This window comes from Abrus precatorius, unplaced genomic scaffold, assembly GCF_003935025.1.
Source record: "Abrus precatorius isolate BTA unplaced genomic scaffold, Abrus_2018 Scaffold8, whole genome shotgun sequence".
NCBI lineage: Eukaryota > Viridiplantae > Streptophyta > Magnoliopsida > Fabales > Fabaceae > Abrus > Abrus precatorius.
This window is the reverse complement of record NW_020874428.1, coordinates 28,049,893-28,073,623: the sequence shown is the minus strand read 5'-3', so window position 1 is coordinate 28,073,623 and position 23,731 is coordinate 28,049,893. Positions and strand designations below refer to the sequence as shown.

The window sequence follows — 23,731 nt, the reverse complement described above, 5'->3', positions numbered from 1 at the left end:
ATATGTAATACCTTGATATTTTCTTTATTCATAATAAGATGTGTGTTATGATTGAATATATGTTATATATGAGTGGTAGGATAGAGACTCACCCTTACAAAACATTTTCAAGAAATCAGGACGAGTGGTATCAAGCTCACAATGCATAGATGGATGAAAATTGCTATAACACTTAGTTATTTTGAGTTATGTAATGAATATTTTGAGTTCTATAGCATTCCTTTGAAAAAGTTATAAAACTACTATTTTCTTTATTGCAGATGAAATTTTAGAATTTTAGTTTTCTAAAGTACTTATAAATCAATGAAATGTTTACTCTATGAATCATATATCATTTCATTACTTCTTTCTCAGCAGAGTTTATGAAAGAAATTTATTTTATCATTTAAATTTTTATAAAAATTATTATATATTGAGAAAGGAAATATGAGGCGTTACATGACTCACTAATTTTTGGCGAAATACTTTCCCCCATCTTGTTCTACTAAGCTCATTGTAAAAATATCAAGTTACAAGTAGTCTAAATTCCTAGATGAGACTTGGGAGTAGTTTAGAGAACTTTTAAGAAAGTGCTCACACCATGGTTTTCTTGTTTATTGATAGTTGCAACTATTTTACAATAGACTATCCTCTAATAAGTCTATAGTTAATGCAACTTGTGAAGGAACTATCATAAAGAAGGAGCTAGATAAGGCCTTTACACTAATAGATGAGATAACAACTAACAATTTTTAGTGGTAGCCAATTGATTACTATAAGGGTAAAAATAATGATATTACTTCGATCTATTAAATTAAAAGTAGCAATTTGTTAGCAGACTAGGTGTAAGCTCTAGCTAAGTAGATGAAATCTATCATAAGAGCACAAGAGCAATTAATAAAGTCACCTGCAACTTTTGAATGTGAGTATTATAAGTCATGATAGTAACAATTGTCAAGTGAGAAATCACCAGACTAATAGATGTTAGAAAATATTAAAGGCTGTCACTTAGATGATAGGGTTGCTAATGTTTTAAGAGATACAGGTTTTGTTACACTAAAGAACATTATAGCATGTAAGCATAATATTTCATTGTTTACCATTATGTTAAAAAAATATAGTAGAGAGGGTCAATTTGATTTTAATGGTTTAAGTCTCTTTTTTTTTTGTTTAAAAGATATGTTGTACATTACCCATTTGTGCCAAGCCTATCACCGAAGAGGATAAATTATATAAACAATTATCGATCGAAGCTTTTGGAGAGAATATATGCACGGTACAAAAAGAGAAAATGAATAAACCAGAGAGAATAAACCAAAGGGGAATCAGGCTAGCAGTTTTGAAGGAAAAATATATGAATGTCCCTCATAATATTGAGCGTGAAGAATTAGATAAGTATGTCAGGGCTTTTATACTCCATATGATTGGTTCATCTATTTTTAGCAATTCATCAAGAAATGAGGTAGCTACTATATATCTTCCCTTACTCAAAAACGTTGCTGAAATAAAGCAATATGCTTGGAGTATTGTTGCCCTGGCACACCTGTATGATTCTCTTCAGAAAATTAAAGCTAATCATGTTATTTGTCTAGAGACAACTTCACACTTTTAAATTTTTTAGAAGTAAATGATTGCATTTTTTCTATTAAGCAATAATACTTGTTCTTTGTTTTTAAAATTTTTATAGATTTTTTTTTTTTTGCTACATCTACCTGTCATTGTAAGTAAGATCTATAAAAATCTGAATCCAATACCTACTGAAAGTTTCACATTTCTATCGATTGTTCCTTGGACAAATTATTTAGAAAAATCTTCCAAGAACACAAAAAAAAAAAAATACCCAAATCTAGAGAATTTTATTAATGAAATAACTCTTGAAGAGGTAAAATTTGTAATTTAATAACATTAAGTTTCTTTTTTAGTTTAAAATCTTGTGTTTTAACTAAGTTGATAATTAAAATTTTTCTATTTCATTTATAGGTTGAGTGGAATCCATATAAATATTTGCATCTAATCCTACCTCATGGTTTGGCTGGTCAAGAGAAATATGTTGATGTTCACACACCTTTGATGAACTTCAATAAAATAGCATTCCATAAGCCCTATATATGTCTAAGACAATATCCAAATGCCAAAAAATCAAGGTCATTGAGATTTAAGCTAAAAATATGGGGTAAGAATGGTCTCATAGTTAGAGATTAGATTTCTGTGAGGAGTATATACACAAAATGTTGGGCATGTTGGAATAGAAATCTTGGAAAATAGCCACCTATTAATAGTGAGCATGAAGAATCTGATGCCAGTGAAATAGGTGTTTATGTTTCATATTTAATATAAAATATTTTGATTATTTATAATTTTTTCTTTAAATAATATAGGAAATGATCAAATATTTTGATGGGTAAGCTAACTATTTAATATAAAATATTTTGGAGTTTGGGGTTTGTTAATAAAATTCTCTAGATTTGAGTATTTTTTTTTTCTTGTGTTCTTCGAAGGTTTTTCTAAATAATTTATCCAAGAAATAATCAATAGAAATGTGAGACTTTCACAAGATATTGGATCTAAATTCTTGTAGATCTTACTTGCAATGACAAGCAGGAAAAAAATTATAAAAATTTTAAAAACAAATAACAAGTATTATTGCTCAATAAAAAAAATGAAATCATTTACTTCTAAAAAATTTAAAAGTGTTTACCTCAAAAGTGATCGAAGTTCCTTCCAGACAAACAATATGATTAACTTTAATTTTCTGGAGAGAATCATATAGGTGTGTCATGGCAGTAGCACCCCAAGCATATTGCTTATATGCTTTATTTCAGCAACTTTTCTCAGAAAGGGAAGATATATGGTAGTTACCTCCTTTCTTGAAGAATTGCTAAAAATAGATTAACCAATCATATAGAGTACAAAAGTCCTAACATACTTATCTAATTCTTCACTCTCAATATTAGAAGAAATATTTATATATTTTTCCTTCAAAACTGTCAGTCTGGTTACCCCTCTCATTTCTCTTTTTGTACCATGGATATATTCTCTCCAAAAACTTCAATTCATAATTGTTTATATTGTTTATCTTTATCTTCTTCAGTGACAGGCTTGCCACAAATAATGTACAATATATCTTTTAAAACAAAAGAGAAACTGAAACTACTAAAATCAAATTAGTCATCTCTACTGTATTTTTCTAACATAATTCTTCCATTCTTTAGTGTAACAAAACATGTATCTCTTAAAACATTAACAACCCTATCATCTTATTGCCTCATTTAATATTTTCTAACATCTCAACACATGTAAGTCTTGAAATCAACATGTCTTTGAAGTTTAATGGTGTACAACATTGTCATAATATTCACAGACTGCACAACTACTAATGTAAAATAATGAGCAACTTTTATCTAGGTTTACAATAAAATTTATTTATGTAAATGAATCCTATTACTGAATAAAACAACAACAAAATGAAATATAAATAATCTAATAATAGATCAAATTAAAAAGCCAGGCAGAAATTGAAGACGAGAACATGGTAAAGAAGCACTAACTCTGGTAGATTTGGGATCGACGGGAGAGAGAAACCGAAACCCAAGCCAAAATAGAAGGAGCAAGAGAGAACTTCGTGCGAGACCAAAGGTGAGAATGCGCTGAGAGCAGTGCTAACCAGTTATGGTCTCTTCAATTTTTTTAGCACTGAAAATGCCATAAAGATAATCAACCGCCCATCGATGTCAGGGGAGACAAAACATCTTTTATCTTGTGTTTAATGAAGTCTAGTTTTACCGTGTGAAATAACAAACAAAAACAAACAATAATGAAACATTAATAATCAATATAATTTAATAATTATATAAAAAATTAATATAATTAAATAAATCTCCTAAAACATCGATGTAATTCAATTTTTTTCAAAGAGGCAAAGGAAATAAAAAGACAATATTTAATTCATTGATTACAGTAAATTTTATCAAATATTTAAATTTATCTAATTAATTGTGAATTTTTAAATTATATATTAAATTAAATTAATGCAATAATAAATTTATTAAATTTTTTTCTAAAACTTGATTAAGTAATATAATTTAAGACAATATTTCTCATTAATTTATTAAAAATATAAAATTAAGATTAATATTTTCATAAAAAATTATTATTATTATAAATTAATGAAAAAATTGTGATATTATTTTCAATATAAAAAATATTTAAATAGTCACATTTAATACTCTTAATTGAATTTCAACTTACTTTCAACCCCTAAATTTATTTTAATTAATACTTATTTTAGTTAAAGTTGTGATTAACTAGCTGTTATAATTTATTTGTAAAAAATTAACAGATGAAATGTATATCCTTTTTGAATACTTTCTTCTTTATTGTTTGTAACAGAATTAATACATTTAGACATGTTATCTTAACTGTGAAGGGACAAAATTTCACACAATGGTATTTGATTTCTTTTTATTTTATGTGCATGGTTTCCCTTGGGCGGCACTCTTGTTAGGTACAGAGCAGCACACTTTACTGGCTCCATTAAATGTTCCTTGCTTTTATTTAAGTAGTTTTTTTTTTTTCTCCTTGGAGGCTTCTTTTTTCCAAAACTTATTTTCCTTTTGAGTTTTTAGGCTTATTCCTCTCTGATTTTGTGCACCAATAGCTGCTTCTTCTTGCGACCTCAGCATTCTCAAAGGGATGTTTCCTCATAAACGGGCCTGATGAGTTCTCCAAACCTAGTTTGGTCACTTCCAGCATCACCCCTCAACTTCTACCCCTTGGTCTGATGCATGCTTCGGGGCGCTGGACATACCTTTCCCAGAATTTGAATTTGATCCCCCTCCCCCTCCGGGTGGAGACTTCTTTTTTGCAGGTCCATTGGAAATACCTCAATCAGACTCCTTTGATTTCTAACTCCATTGTTACAGAGCAGAATCACCCTCTTCTACCATGGGTCCCTCAAGTTTAATTTCTAACTCCTTTGATTAAATTCCAAACCGACACTAAGGGCGTGTAAAGAGAAAAAGGAAAGTGAACCTTGTATAGCAAGAAGTGTCACGCCAATTATGATGGGGAAGAAAAATAGGGTTAATGAGATCACATGACATATCACATCACAATACGAAAGGGTTTCTGCCCGATAAATAGATCACATGACAGATGACACCATTTAAATAAAAACATATATTTAGTCCCCATGTATAAAACTTCTAAAAATAAATCCATGCCATTCATCTAATGAGCCACGTGTAATGAACACACAATAACACAAAAGCACAATCAATATATTTAAACTCAAACCAAGGCTATCGTTGATTATGAATGTAACTTGTAGCTAGGCTGTTATTTTGTTAGGTTAGTTGTTAAGCCATAGGGATTTGGTTAGAGATAGTGAGAAACTACCTCTATATAAACTCTTGTAATTTCCTTTCAGAGATGAATAAAAAAAAATATGTTCAGTTTCAATTCAATTTTTATCAACACAACACCCTAAGAGGAATCAAAATGGATAGCCACATCTTAAACCCTTTGCAATTGATGCGTTCACTCTTTCAAACTAAGTCTTGCATTTTGGACCTTCACTGATAGCTTTAACTTCTGTTCTTCCATATCCCTTAGCACAGCCAGTAAGTTTTCTCTATATACGTCACATCGTTGGTTAGTAACCTCTAACTCAGCAGTCAGCTCTTGGATTTTCCTTTGCTTTTCTGCCTGTTGCATAGAATCCAAAGGGTATTTTTTGTAATATCATGTGTATCAACAAACATAGAAGCCACATACAAAAAGAGATTCTTAGTTCTTAAACAATAATATGTGCACATTTATGCAAATACATAAAAATTTTGTGCCATAATTCTACTAAATTATAGTTAAAAAAGAAACTTTATATTTATAGCCTAATAATAAATGTTCAACAAGATAAGCACAAAACACAAGGGGACATTAACACCGTGTCCCTTATTTGGCCCATGTCCAAGACAACATGCCCAATTTTAAGAAGTTCAATTTAAATTTACTAGCAAAGCAATTTCAATTTCTAAAATATAATGAGGGGACGGGAAAAGAAGATCAACATAGTCATAGAATAAAAACAGTGAAAAAAAGAAAAAGTTAATCACAAGCCAATAAACATGTTATAACCAAAACATATGCAATATGAATTCTTCACATACAAATCATATAAATAGGAGACAAGTTTTAAGAAAAAAGTATGTTCAGCCTCCCTAAACTTGACCTTTTGCAACATGACATCAACTTTAAATTCATCTCAATCATATTTTACCAAATATGCAAATAGACCCTTTTGTTTAGTTACCATTTAACTCAATACGGGAAGATACATTATATTACTTGAATTATTCTGCTGTATCTAGACTAGCATCAATTCAATCCATCTCATCATTAAAATGGGACCAATTAACTAACTAACCAACACAACTACTTGCTAAATTAGAAGTCATGCTTTCAATGTTTGGATTTGCAATTTTTTTTTCTCACTTTAATTCAATTAGAAATAAATGTGCCATAACTATGAATTAAAATGTGAAAAATCTTTTGATCATTTAATATCTTTATTGTTAAAATATAATTAATAAGTTTTTGAATCATAAACAACTAAAACAAATAGTAATTGGCATGAAGTCCTACCACCACATCAGAAACATCGAACTCCATCATCATCCAAACAACAACCATGCATCACAGGCCCACAACAATCTTTCATAAAAATAAACCAGAAAGAGAGAGAGAGATCTATAAGCCCAAATCAGCACTCACCATCACCACTCACTGTGGTCTCCCTGAACATAACTCCAAACCAAGGTAGTAAGCTGTAACAGAGCTCCCAACCCAAAATGTGTGAACCCACTTATTCTCAAGATTTGATCATCAAAGTCCACCCATTTTAGCCTCCTCTTCATTCAACCTTCCCAATTTTCAAACAACTGTTTTAGATTGTAAGGTTCGTAATTTACTTGGACTTTTGTTTCAAAGATAATTGTGTGCTTTTATGATTTATGATCATTTATTAAATAAATAAACAGAGCAAAAAATAATGGACCTGAAGATTCAATCAGATGGATGAATAGTGTTTTGACATGTCATCAAGCGGACACATGATAGGCACACTATTGCAAATGAGTTGAATAATGCTATACAGAAAGGAAGGATCTATTGGTACATTATGTGAAGTTTAAGGATTAATTGAGACAAGTTTAAAGTTTGTGGTAGCACTTTGCAAAAGGTCCGCTGTTTAAAGTAGCTGATAACGGGTTACCTCTTAAAAAAATATCAAACTAAATGTTATTAACTTACCACATTGGAAAGGATTACCTAGAAAATAACAAACATATCTTCTAGAGCCAACTTGTTAATTGTACAAGGGGGAAAAATTGCCCCTTTTCCCCTCCTTTCCTATAATTTTGTTTGCTTTCACACAAACAATATATAACTTTGATACACAAATACAATATGGCTTATCATATATATATATGAGATAAGATCTTCTCATATTTGTATAAGTCTAAAAATTCTTACACTCAATCTGAGCCTTTTATTTAATTTACATCTATCGGGTTATGATGTAAGTTAAATGAAAGGCTTAGATTGAATGTAAGAATTTTTAGACTTACACTAGTGTGAGAAGTAAATCCTTCCTCTATATATATATATATTTCACAATAAATAGTTATCATATTTAAAAGAAGACAAACTAAGAAATTCTTTCTTAAACATTAGTATCTTGTTGAAGTGGACTCCAAGCTACAATGTCACTACTTGGCCGTTGCGTGGGAGCTACCAAAGTGTTGCAATCTCCTCAGTTTTGAAGAGTCCTAGCAAGAGGTCCCAACTCCCAACAATTATGGTTTTCCCACTGATTTGACACAATTAATATGTTATAGAGTTTCACAAAGAGATGAAAGTCATTTGGTTCTGTATCACTTAATCGTATCAAAACTTCAACAGTCAAGTAATGAAGAGTGTCAAAGATGTATTGTGGTTTATTTCCTTTTTTAAAAACAGTTTCGATGCTTGGATACGTATTGATAGAGTATCAAAGTGTATTGGTATTAAACATGTATTCAATATCAATATGAGATGAAAAATGGCATAACAGTGTTTCATAGATATATAGAATAATAGTATAGTCCATTGGATGCAGCTCACAGTAGAATACATCAGGATTGTAGAACTCATCAAGCAAAGACTTTATCGAAATAAATGTCATAGTGAGAACCTAACGCTAGGTTAATGTTTTAAGGAAAAGTTTTTAAGTTCAAAGAAACTAACCACAGATTGATAACTTGGAACATCATCTGCTGCAAGCAATTCACCCCGGCCTCCATTGGTTAGTGTAGCTCCCTCTGCTGTTCCAGAACTCTGATTTTTTATGGCAAAAACTTTCTTAGCAGCTTCTTGCAAAGCTCTCATTGCAACATGATAGATTTGGATTGATTTTGCACCTTCTTCAACATATTTGATTGCTTCTTGACGCAAATTGTTATAACGAACTGTTACAGATGCACAAGAACTACTTGGCAATTCAGATGCATGTTCATCTAACAATGTACCAGTTTTTGCATTCCTTGTCCAGCGTTTAAGCACATACTGAGATGGAAGAGTGAGAACATTCTTAGCTCTGAAGACTGCCAATATATGCCTACAAATAATTCCTGAATATTCAAACATCTGACAGCTGCAACTAGCTTTCATCTCAAAAGAATTAAAAGTGACAATGTGAGATTTTTGGTTTTCTCCAAATTTGGCAACTCGATAAGTAGTGATAGTTCCTGAATCATCAATTTTCGTGGCAGGATTCGCAAGAGTTTCTACTAACTCCTCTTGGAATTTTATGAATATCTTTCTCGTGTAAAGACTTGCAGCTTGTTTTTCCATAGGGGATGGTGTTTTTAAAACTGGACTGCTATTAGTAGTGTCATAATCTGCTTTTAGTTCTCTTTCATGCCAAGTTGACACAGCCTTCTCATATTGTCTAACCAATACCTGAAGAGTGGAGGATGCATTCACAAATCCATCAAAGAACAAGTTTAAACATTCATTTCCCTCATTTAAAGATATCTCCCCAAAGAAAGTGTCTCGCAAGTAGACAGGGACCCAATGTTGTCGTGCATGGTACATTGACTGAAGCCATTCATTATCCATGAGATAGAATCTTCCCACGAACGAGTGCCAATAAGACTCAAACTCATCAATTGTCTCACTCTCATGAACACATTTCTTAAATTCAGTTTCAAAAGCAGGATTTGATTGACATATATGAGCCAGTTTGGTTTGGGTTTCTCTGAATATGCTCCATTTACAAAATCGATGGCAAGTTGAAGGGAGAACTTGGGCAACAGCAACTTGTATGAATGGGTCCAAGTCTGTTGTAATGGAGACAGGGTGGTGTCCAGACATGGTATGAAGCCAAGTCCTGAATAGCCATATAAATGAGGACTCAGATTCGTTGAGAATCAATGCACAACCAAATAACACAGGTTGCCCATGATGATTAAACCCAGTGAAAGAGGCAAATGGCACCCTGTAGCGGTTAGCCTTATAGGTTGTGTCCAATATAACAGCATCCCCAAAATAAGAGTAGTTCATTTTGGATGTTGCATTAGCCCAAAATATATTCCCACGTGAGTGATCATTGTCATCCTGGACAGCATAAAAGAAAGCAGGATTCTCTGCCTGCGTGCGCTTCAAATAGTCCAACACATGATGACCCACGCCACCAAGGGTACGCTGCCTAGTGCTACTCATATCAAATGTGTGTGCTGTAGATCCAAGGGGGAAGGAGGGGGATTGTGATCAGGAATGCTTGCCAAAAATTATGTTTGACAGATTACAGAATCAAACTGCCTAAATTTTTTAAACAAAAGCCATAAATCTATACTGAAATGGTAATCAATTCAGAATTTCAAACACATACATAATGAATTGGAAAAAACTATTTAACCCTGCTAAGTCTACTCATAGTACATCATAGACATATGAAAAAGAACAGGATATTCATAATGAGATTAGTGCAAAGCTCATTATCAAATTACATAGAACTCACATAGGCAATGTGATTAGCCAGACACAATATAAGACTGATATAGACCCGCCCTCATGTTTTAAGAAAAAAATGATAAAAAAAAATCTACATGTCATATATAAATGCAACTTACAACTCCATTCCAAGAACACAAATACCCAAATACACTAAAAATCAACAAAATAAATAATTTCCTGAGATTCTGCTCCTATATGTGAACAGCCAATACATTGTAGCAACTATAATATAAACTATGTAATTATCGATATATATATATATATATATATATATATATATATATATATATATATATATATATATATATATATAAACTATGGTTTTGGGGAGCATGAGTTTTGAGTTGTTATAAGTAATTTTGCTGAAATCAGAGTTATCGCACCCATATATGATAAATTTAAACCTATCAGCTGAGGTAGCAATTAGAAACGTTAGAACAACCATTTGTTGAATTAAATGATAGTGGGGGCGCGGGGGGTGGTTGTCCTGCAATAAGCAAATATATCCCTGTCCTCCCTGTGTCTGGCTTGGCTTAGTTCTCCCTATGTCCACTCTTTCTATCTCTCACTGTTTGCCTCTGAGATATAACCCTTTGGTCAATATGAAGAAATGACTCGATTCTTCAGTTAGTGAGCAACTATGGCCTGGCTGATACAGAATTTGAAACCTATAAATGATTTAGAGCATGTTTGATTACTCTTTTAAAAATAGTATTCTGTTTTTAAAACTAAGCTTTTCGTTGGGTGGAGGGCCTACATCCTGCAAATTCTGAATCCCTACTATTTGTATGCCTTTATTTATGAAATGGCATGCAAACTATGTGATGAGTACCATGCAACCTACAGAATAATGCATCCACTATCTACAGTCTGTAATGTTGTGCATTTCCTTACACATGCAATCCCAAGAAAAGTCATAATCGATTGTCATTTCTGGCTGAGGAAACCAAACCAAAACCACCCCCAAGTCAAAACATTGGTATTGGCCCATCAACCATTCTAACCGACCCAGAAATATATGGTATAACTTTCAAACCACTTTGCAAATGGTTCGTTACCGACTCAGGTTAAGGGCTTACCTTGAGAAATCGCGAGCTTGAGCCAACAAACAGTTCGTCACCGACTTAGGGTTTGAACAAATTAAAGTCAGACAAGTGGATTGGGGTCCATTGGGAACGATTGGGGGGCTTGAGGTCCTTGACAGATTGAGAACACTGGGGAGATTGAGCTTTTCTTGACTTCGGTTCATTAAAAAAAACACATTTAATAATATATAATATTTAATAATATTATTGTATTAAAATTTATAATTTTACGTAAAAAATTAAAGATATATTTTTTTATATGCAATGTTATATAATTTAAAAAATTATTAATAAAATTAATTAAAATTATAAATTATTAAATAAATGAAATTTTTTAATATTAATTAAATTATATAAATTAATAAAATTAAAGTTAATAAAATAAATTATCTAACTCATTTGTATTAACGACGAGTATTAAATTTAGTCAAATCGAATTAAAATAACTTAAATTTAATTTAAACTCATAAAAATAATATAAAATGATATTTTCTTATAATTTTTACAAATTTAACTTAAATTGAGATTGATTAAATTATATTAAAAAATTTAAATATAATTCAAGTACAAATTTTAAAATTCAAACATTATATTTTATTTTATAGATTTAAGTCAATTTGATTAAACAAATATATTTTGTTGGTTCCAATAAAACTAGTTAAAGTAATTTTTTTTAAATATATATATTATAATAAATTTAATTTAATGCAATATCATTGATTTGCTTTTATAATTTAATTTTGATAAATCTATTTATTAAAAGATAAATAGAAAATTTTATTATATAATTTTATAAAATATTTTTGAAAAAAATCATTATTATTTTTAAATATTTTATAAAAATGAGAGAGAATAACTTATAACCAAAGCTTATATCCTACGATTAGATAATTAAAATAGAATTGTTTAATAAAATTATTAATATATTTAGTTAAAATAAGTTAAATAACTTAAAAATTTAATATTAAATTTTAAAAAAAATACTGGCTAAATTTTAATTAGATGAATGCAATTTGAAATATTTTTTATAATTTCACTTTTAAATAATAATTTAAAATATTTTTAAATTCCTAAAATTGATTAAATTTAAAATATTATTTTGCTTGACAAATCGTAATTACGCAAACGTAGGTTCAGGAGGCGGGGCTCTTTGCCAGCAAATGACGGAGTTATGCTCAGATGGTGCTTCATGCACGGTAATTCTCAAATCTCTTGCCGAAGAGGAGAATGAATCTGTCAGCGGACACGAAAACATTCAGATTTCAGTTCTTTTCCTGGCCCACATAGATCACTGAGCAAATTCTATGATCCAATCTCGTCTCTCGCTTTTTTCATCACTGAAAGAAAATGTCCGCATCGCAATCCCTCGGAGGTCCTTCCCGCTGCGGCCGAGTCCTGGGTCCGTCACTCGACAAGATCATAAAGAACGCCGCCTGGCGTAAGCACTCTCACCTTGTCTCCTCCTGCAAATCCGCCCTCGACAAGCTCGAATCCCTCTCGGCGTCAGAAACGTTTCCAGCCAATACCCATTCTCCTCTTTCAGGTCTCTCCTCCTCAGATGCCGAATTTGTCCTTCAACCTCTCTTTCTTGCTCTTGACTCTGCCTACCCTAAGGTTGTTGAGCCTGCTCTTGAATGCACCTTTAAATTGTTCTCTCTCGGCCTTCTCTGCGGGGAGATTGATCGCCCTAATAATTCGACTACTTCACAGTCGGGTGTTGTCTTCAACATGATTGATGCCATCTGTAAGTCGGGTGGCCTTGGGGAGGAGGCAATTGAGCTGGGCGTGCTCAAAGTCTTGCTCTCGGCTGTAAGATCCCCGTGCATTTTGATCAGAGCAGATTGTCTCATTCAAATTGTGAGAACTTGCTATAATGTGTACCTTGGGGGGGTTAACGGTACTAATCAGATCTGTGCTAAGTCGGTTCTTGCCCAAATCATGACTATTGTTTTCACCAGGGTCGAGGAAGACTCCATGGATGTCTTAGTTAAAAGGGTTTCTGTCAGTGAACTCTTGGAATTCACGGATAAGAATTTGAACGAGGGCAATTCCGTACATTTTTGCCAAAATTTTATCAATGAGGTAATGGAGGCCATTGAGGGTGTTCCTCTTAAGCCATCGTCTGTATCACCTCTGGAAGTGCAGAATGTTGATCCACCGTTGTCCAAAGCAGCGGATGAACCAGGTACCGACAAGTTCGATAATGAAGCTGAAGCTGATGGAAGTAAAATAAGGGAGGATGGTTTTCTTCTTTTTAAAAATCTGTGCAAACTGTCCATGAAATTCTCATCTCAACAGCATCCAGACGATCGTATACTCTTAAGAGGGAAAATTTTATCCTTGGAGCTACTTAAGGTAGTCATGGATAATGGTGGCTCACTGTGGCGCGTGAATGAGAGGCAAGTGCTGCATACTTACCATTCGCTTACAACCACTATTTGTTAATGTAATTATTTCATCTCTATTCTTTGCATAATTCAGACAATATGAACTTTTATTCTATTCAGGCACTTTTTAAAGTGGCACCTCCAGTTTTGTAGAATTTGATGACAGAGAAACCTAGTGAATTACTATTGTGTTTTTCGTTGACTTTGTGCTTTGAATTCTTTTGGCATTTTTTTTAGTATATCCTTCATCTTAAACCCATTTGAAAGTCAAAAGATCATTTATGCGTCCTCCATCTTCTTCTTAACAAGATTAAGGAAAATAATTTATGCAATTTTGTAGCCCTATATTGTGAAGCCACTCTGGGAGACTGCTTGGTGTGTCCTTTGCTTTGGAGCAAATTTTGAAAATTTTAATAAAAAAACAAAACGATAAAATTTGGTAGAGGATGCCACTTACGTAGTCCTTTGGTGTGTTTGGTTGGAGTGGAATGCTCACATCTCTCAGTAAATCTCTCTGCCCATAAACTTGTTAGAAGATGGACTTATGTTTATTGTATTACGTGCATATGTCTGCTTCAAGGGAATTGCAATTTCTTATGTAAAGAGAAACTGCTCATCCTTGATACGGTTTTGAATCTTCCATGTTCCTTCTTGTATCTAGAATTTTCTTTTCAGCAGGCATCTTATCCTGCCCTAGTTTTATTTTCCTTTTCTCTCAAATAAAATTCCTTCTTTAAAAAAAAAAACAAACAATTCTGCATTATTAGGAGTCAAGTAATATGCAGCATGTTCTTAATATAAGGCTGTAAGTAAATTAAACATATAATGCACAGAAGTTTACCTGCTCGCCTGTACAGGTTTTCTTTATTATTTGGTCTTCCTCTACTAGCTATCCTCCATCTGATGAAATCTTCTTATTAGGCCATTTATTGGTCTTCTTCTCACATGGCCAAATCATCCTAGGTGCAATTCTACCTTGTTTTCCTCAATAGGTGCTTAGTTGTTTATAGTGTGATATAATCATCTATCTATCATGTTGATGCATATCATTGTGGCAGCCAATCATTATGACTAGCCTGTCAGATTATAGAGTGGCAATTGTAGTTAATGTTGAGAGAGAAGGAAGAGAAACATAGGATGAATCAGCGTGTCTTAATACAAAATTAGTTACTGTAATTACAAAGATACTAATTTCCCTATTTACAGTAATACAATAATTACATAGTTCTAGCAATTAAGATCAAGTTTGTTTTGTGGTTGTATCAACCATTAATCCATTACACTAACAATAGGATAAAACTCATTTAGCCTGCCCCCTTCCTTAATATTCCAGATGTAATACTATGATAAGCAGGGTATTTTTCCAGGTTAAGTTCAGAAGCATAATTTTTACCCATGGCATTTGTTAACTTTGCACTCATATTTTTGAAATGATTGTTTCAAGAACTGAGATTTAGAGAAATAAAATATATGCAATGCGATTAATATGTGGTGACAGTCTAACAACCTTTATATAGCCTCCAATACAGTTTTGCATGAAAGAACAAAACACATAAATGTGGACTTCCACTTCATTCTAGAGATGATTTTGTCTAGTTGTATGGCCAGTGGCTTTATATTTCTAACAGATGAGTTTGTTAAGTCTCTTGAGGTGGTCCTTGGGTTTGTTACATTTGTAAAAGCTGTGCATTTGATTTATATTTTCCAGCTTGAGGGGGAAGTGTAAATAGTAGATTATAGAATGTACTGATCTCTTAATCTACATTGACATTGACCTACACAAACATAGAGGTTCTTCTTCTTTCCCCAAAATCTATCTTTTTCTCTGTTATTGTTAATAATTTATCACAATGCCTCTATTTTTCTATGTGATTCAGGTTTCTCAATGCTATCAAGCAGTATCTTTGCTTGTCATTATTGAAGAACAGTGCTCTCTCAGCGATGGCCATTTTCCAACTTCAGTGTTCCATCTTCATGAACTTGTTATCAAAATTCAGATCAGGCTTGAAAAAGGAAATTGGCATGTTCTTTCCTATGCTTATCCTCCGAGTTCTCGAGAATGTTCTTCAGCCCAGTTTTCTGCAGAAAATGACCGTCCTCAATTTATTGGACAAAATATCTCAAGATCCTCAGATTATTATTGACATTTTTGTCAACTATGACTGTGATGTGGATGCTTCAAACATATTTGAAAGGTATCTTGCTTTTGTAACCTGACCATGGTCAGTTTTCCAGATCATACATGTGCTAATATTTCACAAAGCTGCGATGATAATTAAACTGGATTACCAAACAAAAAACAGTTTGTATTTTGCCATTTATTGATAGAACAAGGATGCCTTTGAGGGTGGTGGATGGTAGCTGATTAACTTCAAGCCCGGAGAATCCTGATATATGCAATTTAGATAATTGTAGTTTTTTTGTACAGGGCCCTTTTGGGGGGGGGGGGGGAGATTTTGGTGTGGCTGGTGTCAAATTAGCTATAATGAGTTGAGATGCTTTATTCAGGATTTGAAAGATTAGAAAATAGTTTTGTTAGAAATCTTATATAAAACCATTCAAGTGTGTCTTCACCTAATGGCTTAAGCTTTTTCGTTGTTGGTTCTTACATGGTTCCCAAGCTTCTATGACTAAGTGGTCTGCAATTTAATCCTTGCAGTACCCAGTCTTCTAATAAAAGTTTATTTTCAACTCAAGGAAGATGAGCCTGTGCATTAATCCTTACTTCAAGCCCAAAGGATAAGCTTAAGCTTTAGTAATTGTTGGTTTGTGCAAGTTCTGTTAAACAACTTAGTTATTTGGAGGAGAACATCGTGGTTGGAGGCCGTAGTGTGGGTTTTAAGATCCTACTTTTTTCTTTCTCGTTTATTGAGAAGTTTGCTTATATAGTCTACTTGAAGCACTGTCTATTTCCAAGAGCTAAGGCTTATCCAAGGTCTGCAAATCTAGTTGACAGATTTTTTATTTACCTATGTTTGTTTGAATTTTGCATCTTGTTTTAGTATTTAAACTCTTATAATTCCATCAGATATTTGCAGGATTGTCAATGGCCTTCTGAAAACTGCTTTGGGACCACCTACAGGGTCAACCACCGCTTTGTCTCCTGCACAGGATATTACTTTCCGACATGAATCTGTGAAGTGTTTGGTCAGCATTATTAAGTCAATGGGAGCATGGATGGACCAGCAGATAAGGATAGGAGATTTATATCTAGCAAAGAGCCCTGAAAGCAGTAGTGTAGCAGAGAGTCATCTAACACTAAATGGAGAAGAAGGAAATGCTTCTGATCATGAGCTGCATCTTGATGTAAATTCAGAATTTTCAAATGCTGCCACATTAGAGCAACGCCGGGCATATAAAATCGAACTTCAGGTTTATATTACTTTGCTCAGAGGATGACTGATTCTTTTATGTTCATCATGTCAAAATATCGCCTTATACTTGTATAGCATTGAGTAATGACTTGTTGGTTTTATCTACTCACAACCTGTATTGTCTGCAAAATTCACTTTTCTATCTCCCCTTCTGCTCCCTGAGTTCAATTTATACATAACTTTATCTTCCTTAGCTCCTAATTTTCATGCTCTGTGCTGATACTTTTTATGAATTAAAATGCAGAAAGGTGTATCACTTTTTAATAGAAAACCTTCCAAGGGCATTGAGTTCTTGATAAGCAACAAAAAAATTGGTAGTTCTCCGGAAGAAGTGGCTCTGTTCCTGAAGAACACGGGTGGCCTTGATGAAACCAAGATCGGTGACTATTTAGGAGAAAGGGAGGAGTTGTCTCTAAAAGTTATGCATGCTTATGTAGATTCCTTTAACTTCAAAGAGATGGATTTTGGTGAAGCTATTCGATTTTTTCTTCAGGGCTTCAGGTTGCCTGGTGAGGCACAGAAAATTGATCGCATCATGGAGAAGTTTGCTGAACGCTATTGTAAATGCAATCCTAATTCTTTTAGCAGTGCAGATACTGCCTATGTTCTTGCTTACTCTGTGATAATGCTTAATACAGACGCTCATAACAATATGGTGAAAGATAAGGTTTGACCTTTATGAGTATTATATTATGTCTTAGGCTTGACAGTTAGTAACAGCTGTGTCATTTCTTGGTGTCCACCCTGGCCATGATTTCTTTCTATTACACTCAATTGAATTTGTGTAATTGGCACATCCTATTTTACTGATGAACTTTGAATATGATAATTTTAATCGTAGAAAAATTATCCTATAAAGGCTATGTGGTATAGACATTTATTCAGAATATAGATTTGAAAATATAAATTATTTTCTCTTTGCATTTTTTTCAACTTCTTTTTTAGGTGATTATGATCATGGTAAATTACAGCATGTGTTGAGGAAACACAGTGAACATGATGAGCTATCATGTGTAATATCTTCCGTTAATAACTGCGATAAAATTTATTGTTTTTAATTCTTCTATTATCTTAAACACTTGACAATGTGAATTCAGGATATCTTGTTTTTTATCCCATTACACTGAATTTGAGTTTCACCTAAATTTTGTTAATGGCTTTTCAGATGACAAAGGCTGATTTTATTCGAAACAACCGAGGAATAGATGATGGAAAGGATTTGCCAGAGGAATATCTTGGTGTCCTTTATGACCAAATTGTTAAAAATGAAATTAAAATGAATGCTGATTCTTGTGCACCTCAGAGTAAACAAGCAAATAGCTTTAATAGATTGCTGGGATTGGATGGTATTCTCAATCTTGTGAACTGGAAACAGAATGAGGAAAAAGCAGTGGGTGCAAATGGACTTCTCATTCGACATATTCAGGAGCAATTTAAATCAAATTCTCGAAAATCAGAGTAAGCTAAGACATTGATCAATGTTTATTTTATTATTATTATTATGGTTGTTGTTGTTGTTGTGGAAATGTAGTTAGTTGCAAAGATGGACATGCTAACTTCTCCAAATCTCAATTCATTGAGCAATTGTTCAAGCCAAATACGTTCACAAGTGGCTAAAGTGATGACTTGATACTTTGCTTCTGTACTAGACCTTGCAACTACATTTGTTTCTTTCTTTTCTAGGAAACTAGATTTCCATCAATAAGGATGCGATAGCCAGATGTAAACCTATTTCTAGGTGATCTTGCCCAATCTGTATTTGAATACCACGTCACATAAGTATGTCCTTTGTCTTCATATAAAAGAGATGTCTAAGCAAGTAACTGTTAAATAATTTAATTTTCTAACAAGTTTTCTATACCTTTCTACATCTGAAAGTGGCTCCCCTTGACTTGTTAGAAGTTTGGTTTAGCCCCCATCGATCCTGTTTCTTCCAGGATATTCATTGCATACTTCCACAACACCACAATTCCCAAGAATATTGAAGTCTAACAAGATCTTTTTGTCTGAAAGTACTGACAAAGGTGCTGTTTTGCCAGTTCAATGTCATGGTGATCAATTTTTATAATGATAATGTCAACTACATACACAATTAAGTAACTACAACCTAAGGTTAAATGATGATAAAAACCTAAAGAATTTGCTTCACTTTGAGTCATGCCAAATTATTAAACTAACATGCTAAATCTACCAAATCATGCCTTTAGAAATTGTTTGAGACTATAAAGTGATTTTCGGAGACCATAAACAAGTCCAGAAGATGCCCCCTAGACAACAAATATAGGATGTTGATCCATATAAACTTCTGCAAGATTACCATACAGGAAAGCATTGTTAATATCAAGCTGAAAAAGAGGCTAGTGGTGGACAGTAGTCATAGAAATGAGTAGGACAAATATCATTTTGCTTACACGAGAGAAAGTGTCATCGTAATCCAAGCCAAAATTTGTGTATAATCTTTAGTAACCAAACGAGCCTTAAGACAATCAATCTTACCATCAGGTCCAACCTTGACTGTATAGAGCCACTTGTAACCAACAACAGACTTTCTAGGAAGACAAGGAACTAGTTCCCAAAAGCTACTATTTTGAAGAGCACACACGTCATCAACCATTGACTGTTTTTAATCGGGATAAGAGAAAGCATCACTTGCAAACTAGGAATAGAAAAAGAGGATAAGAAAGACAAACAAGTATAATGGAAAGGAGAGAAATGATGGTAGTCAAAGAAACATAATAAGAAAAAGGATTACAGGTAGAATGTATACTTTTCCAAAAAGAAATGGGAAGTTCAGTCTCAAAAGGCAAGTTTGGAGGAGAGAGGGTGAGTGGCATTAGGAGTGAGTCAGAGGTAGGCTCATTAGACACTGGTGGTACGGAGTAGGGCTGGTGACAGTGATACACTTGCATAGGACACGAAGGAGGTGGTTTTGCATAAGCATGAGATGGTTCTAAAGGAAGATAGTGGAAAGAAACAGAAGCTAAAGGAGGGGAAGAAATAGACTCAGATTTTGAAGCAAAAGGACTAAGTGCAAGAAAAGGAACAAATTCAAACAAAGTAACATTGGTTGAAAATAATAACTATGAAGAGCTGGAGAGTAACACTTAACCTTTTTGATACATAGTGTAACTGAGAAAAACACATTTGTGAAAGCGAGGTGAGAGTTTATCAAGCTCCTGACTAAGGTTATGAACAAAGTATATTGACCCAAAGATTCGAGGGGGTAAAAGGTGAAGGAAATGGTGAGAATATAAGACAGAGTGAGGAACGTGGTTTTGAAGAACAAAGAATGACATTCTATTAACAAGATAACACGCAATAAGAATAACACCATTCCAAAAGCGATAAGAAACTTGACTATGATACAATAGAGTATGAGCAACTTCAGTAGAATGTTTATTTTTACATTCAACAACTTCATTTTGTTGTGAAGTATGAGCACAAAAGGTCAAATGAAGGATATTGTTAAAAGCCATAAAATTTTGAAATTGATTAGATAGGTATCCACAAGCATCATTACTTTATAAAGTACAAATAAGAACATCAAAATGAGTTTTAATTGCAAAAAAAGTTTTAAAAACAGAAAATAACTCAGAATGATCTTTTATTAAAAAATAGCAAAGTACATCTAAAATAATCATCAACAAAAGGTAACAAAATATTTTGATCCTAAAATAGATACAATAGGACTTGGATTCTATACATCAGTGTGAAGCAAAGCAAGAAGTAGAATAACGATGGACAAAACTAATAAAATATTTACGAGTATGTTCTCCTAATTGACACAATTCATATGACAAAGTAGATAATTTGGAAAGACTTAGTACTAGTTGTTGTAACTTAGTTGAATTGAGATGTCCTAACTGAGCATGCATGAGAAGAGGAGAATCAACTACCTAGCCAGCATGAGCAGAAGAATTTAAATGGTAGAGGCCATAAGACTCACCTCCGATACCAATCATCCTCCTTGAACTCTTTAGTAAAATATACTATACAATCAAAGGAACGAGTGAGACAATTAATGGATAGTAAGTTAAAAGGGGATCTTGGAACATATTTACGAGTATGATCCCTGAGATTGTGCTTGGAACCCATGAGCCATAGTGACAAGTTAAATAATCAAATGTAGAAATAGTAGATAAAAGAAGATTTATTACCATTAATTTGGTTAGTGACCCCAAAATCAAAGACCCATGGGCAGGGGAAGAAGAATAAGAGACACCAACAAAAGAATTACTTGTGTATATAACAAAAGCAATAGAACTAGAGGCCTGACACTCCTCAAACCATCAAAGAAAGTCACTATGCAGGTGGAGGAACAGATGTGGGTGGTATGATCGAATGTGTAGAATTAGAGGGTGTGGATTGGACAACATTAGGTGCTCTTGGAGGGTGACTACATAAGGCAAAGCACTAGTCAATTGTGTTGCCCTTCTTGTGACAATGGTCACACATAAGTAAGAACGAGATTTGTCTAGTTTGCAAGAACAAACATGACAACTACTTTATGAGAATAAGGTAGAGGAGTCTAGCAAAGTAGAAGTAGGAGACACATCTATAGAAGTAGGTGGAGTTTTAGTCATTACTCAAGCAAGGTGGACCATGTAGAATACTACATAGGCAAACCATACAAAGCCAATAACATAAAAAGTTGTTGACGGTTTTCATAGTCCTTACTTATTGAGGTAGGAAAAGGCAAGACTTCATTCAAGTCATGGAGAATGTTAGTCACTCAACCCCAATATTTAGTCATGGAGCCATCAAATCGTTGAGGAGCAAAAATATTCATGGGATTTTGACAAATCCCATAAAGGTGCTAAGTGTCATTGGAGTACAAGTCTTTAGCCTATGTCCAAACAAACTCACATTTTATGAGGACAAAAAATTTGCTTCAAAGAAGAATGAATGGTGGATATGATGATAATACAAAACTAAGCATCAATTTTACTTCATTTAGATTTTTCAGCCACATCAATGGAGTCGTTACTATTGAGATGATCAAAATAACCTTGACCTTTAAGTCAAAGTTTGATGTCGGCAGCCCAAGTTGCGTAATTGGTCCCATCCAACTTTTCCAAGGATAAAGGGACCGTAACATAGTTGCTGAAAACATTGGTGTTTGCTGTTAGAGGGGTAGAGGTGGCCATGGGGCAGTGTGAACAGAACCAGGACTGAAGAAGAAAGGACAGATCAGAGTATAGCAGCCTGCGACGACTCCAACGAAACAAACGGCGGCTGAAAACAATGCTGGACACACCGGTGGTGATGTGGTGAGGAGAGAGAAAACTGAAGAGAAGGTGGCATGTGTGAGAGCATGTGAGACCTTCGGTTAGCACAAAACTTTGTGGGCAGGCCAAACTGAGTAAGGAGAATCAGATCTGAGGGTGGTCACCAGGGGGAAAAAAACATCATTGGAACAGTACAAGCTGCGGTTCAGTGTCCAAACAACCAAAAACTAAATATGGAATGGAAGACAGTTTTTGGAAAAAAATTTGCACTAGTGAGCAGTGGCCCAGTGGGTGATCATGGATTAGGATTATCCAACATTAGGCTCTAAATACCATGTTGAGAAAGAAGAATGAGAAACACAGGATGAATTTGTGTGTCTTGACTACACAGCAGAACATATTTAGGGTTGGCAAAATGGGCCAACCTGCCCAGCCAAAAGCCCACCTAAAAACGGGCTAGCCCGAACCTGCCTCATTTAGAAAATGAGCCAAATTTTTTAGTCCAGCTCGTTGAAGAGTGGACTAAACGAGTTAATAGGCCAGTCTGCCAAACTAAAAAATAAAAAAAAGTTTAGTGAGTCATTGAATTAATAGACTAGTCCACTAAAAATTAACAAAAAAAAAAGTTACAATAAATAATAAAAAATATTTTAAAAAATTTTATATTAATAAAAATTAATATTTAATTATTTTTAATTTTTTAAAAATAAAATTTGGGCCCGACGGGCTAACCCACCCTGACCCATTGTTGGTCCGCATTTTAGTGGGCTAAAACAGGGAAGGCTAGGTAGATTGGTAGATCCATAGCATTCAGCCTAGTCTGATAATTTTGGTGGGCTTGGCAGACTGGACTGTTGGACTGGCCCATTTTGCCACCCCTACATATATTTATAATACGGATCTGTAATACAAAATATATAGTTACATATCATTACAAAGATACTAATTTTCCTATTTAATCATTACTATAATTACATAATTCCAACAAAAGGCAAGAGAGGTGGAGATGAGCTTTGGAAGCATTTGACTTTGATTTAAGTAGAAGATCAATAAAGTATATGGAATGTAAGTTTAGCAGGAGGGGCACTAATAATAGCTTCAAGGAAAAATTGGAGACTATACCATACCACAAGTCATAGGTTCAGGTATATTGGTCCATCATACAAAAATAATGGGGAAATAGAAGGAAATATGAATCATAGGGTTCAAGTGGGTGGATGAAATAGAGGAGTGCTTTGAGTCTTATTTATTGGGAGTGCTTTGAGTCTTATTTGTGATAGAAAAATATTCCTCTAGATTATGTGAAAAATTTACTGCATAATTATAAAGACTTGTAATGTTGGGAGATTGAATGTTGGGCAATGAAATGCCAACAAGGAAAAAGCTCAGTGTTGCCAAGATGAGAATGTTATGTTGACTTACAAAACATGATAAGATTTGAAATGAATGAATGAGAGAAAAGTGGGATAGCACCTCTTGTGGATGGTAGAATCTTACTTTAGGTGGTTATTGGCTTTGGGCTATGTGGAGAAGACTTGTATAAGTCCTAATAAACAGAGTTAGATCAAATGGAGTGTAGTCTAATAGTTAGACATATAAAGAGACCAAGAAATGTTACATGGAAA

At 33.6% G+C, this 23,731-nt stretch overlaps 2 protein-coding genes across 6 annotated transcripts in view; one reads left to right on the top strand and one right to left on the bottom strand.

Moving 5' to 3' along the window:
- Positions 1 to 5,241: 5,241 nt before the first annotated feature.
- LOC113847052 (protein FAR1-RELATED SEQUENCE 9) lies at positions 5,242 to 11,300 on the bottom strand. Of its 3 annotated transcripts, XR_003501755.1 has the most exons (4): positions 11,112 to 11,300; positions 8,263 to 9,752; positions 6,751 to 6,898; positions 5,355 to 5,685 (listed from the first exon to the last, which is right to left on the bottom strand). XR_003501755.1 is itself a non-coding variant. In XM_027475897.1 (3 exons), the coding sequence occupies exons 2-3, from the start codon at positions 9,736 to 9,738 to the stop codon at positions 5,518 to 5,520; spliced, it is 1,644 nt and encodes a 547-aa protein (XP_027331698.1). In that variant the 5' UTR covers positions 9,739 to 9,752; positions 11,112 to 11,300; the 3' UTR covers positions 5,242 to 5,517. The 3 variants fall into 3 exon arrangements, 2 of the variants coding, with proteins under 2 accessions (XP_027331698.1, XP_027331699.1); XM_027475897.1 differs by lacking the exon at positions 6,751 to 6,898 and having other exon boundaries at positions 5,242 to 5,685; XM_027475898.1 differs by having other exon boundaries at positions 5,358 to 6,898.
- A 1,081-nt stretch (positions 11,301 to 12,381) lies between these two features.
- Positions 12,382 to 23,731, top strand: part of LOC113847332 (brefeldin A-inhibited guanine nucleotide-exchange protein 1-like) — a 20,423-nt gene continuing 9,073 nt past the window's right edge. The window contains exons 1-6 of one of the 3 annotated variants that reach the window (XM_027476356.1): positions 12,877 to 12,974; positions 13,076 to 13,516; positions 15,382 to 15,699; positions 16,543 to 16,876; positions 17,123 to 17,545; positions 18,044 to 18,336. In XM_027476356.1, coding sequence (XP_027332157.1) covers positions 13,092 to 13,516; positions 15,382 to 15,699; positions 16,543 to 16,876; positions 17,123 to 17,545; positions 18,044 to 18,336 — 1,793 coding nt within the window. In that variant the 5' untranslated portion in view covers positions 12,877 to 12,974; positions 13,076 to 13,091. Of the gene's footprint in view, positions 13,517 to 15,381; positions 15,700 to 16,532; positions 16,877 to 17,122; positions 17,546 to 18,043; positions 18,337 to 23,731 lie in introns of those variants that run through there. The other 2 variants (XM_027476355.1, XM_027476357.1) reach the window with 2 other exon arrangements.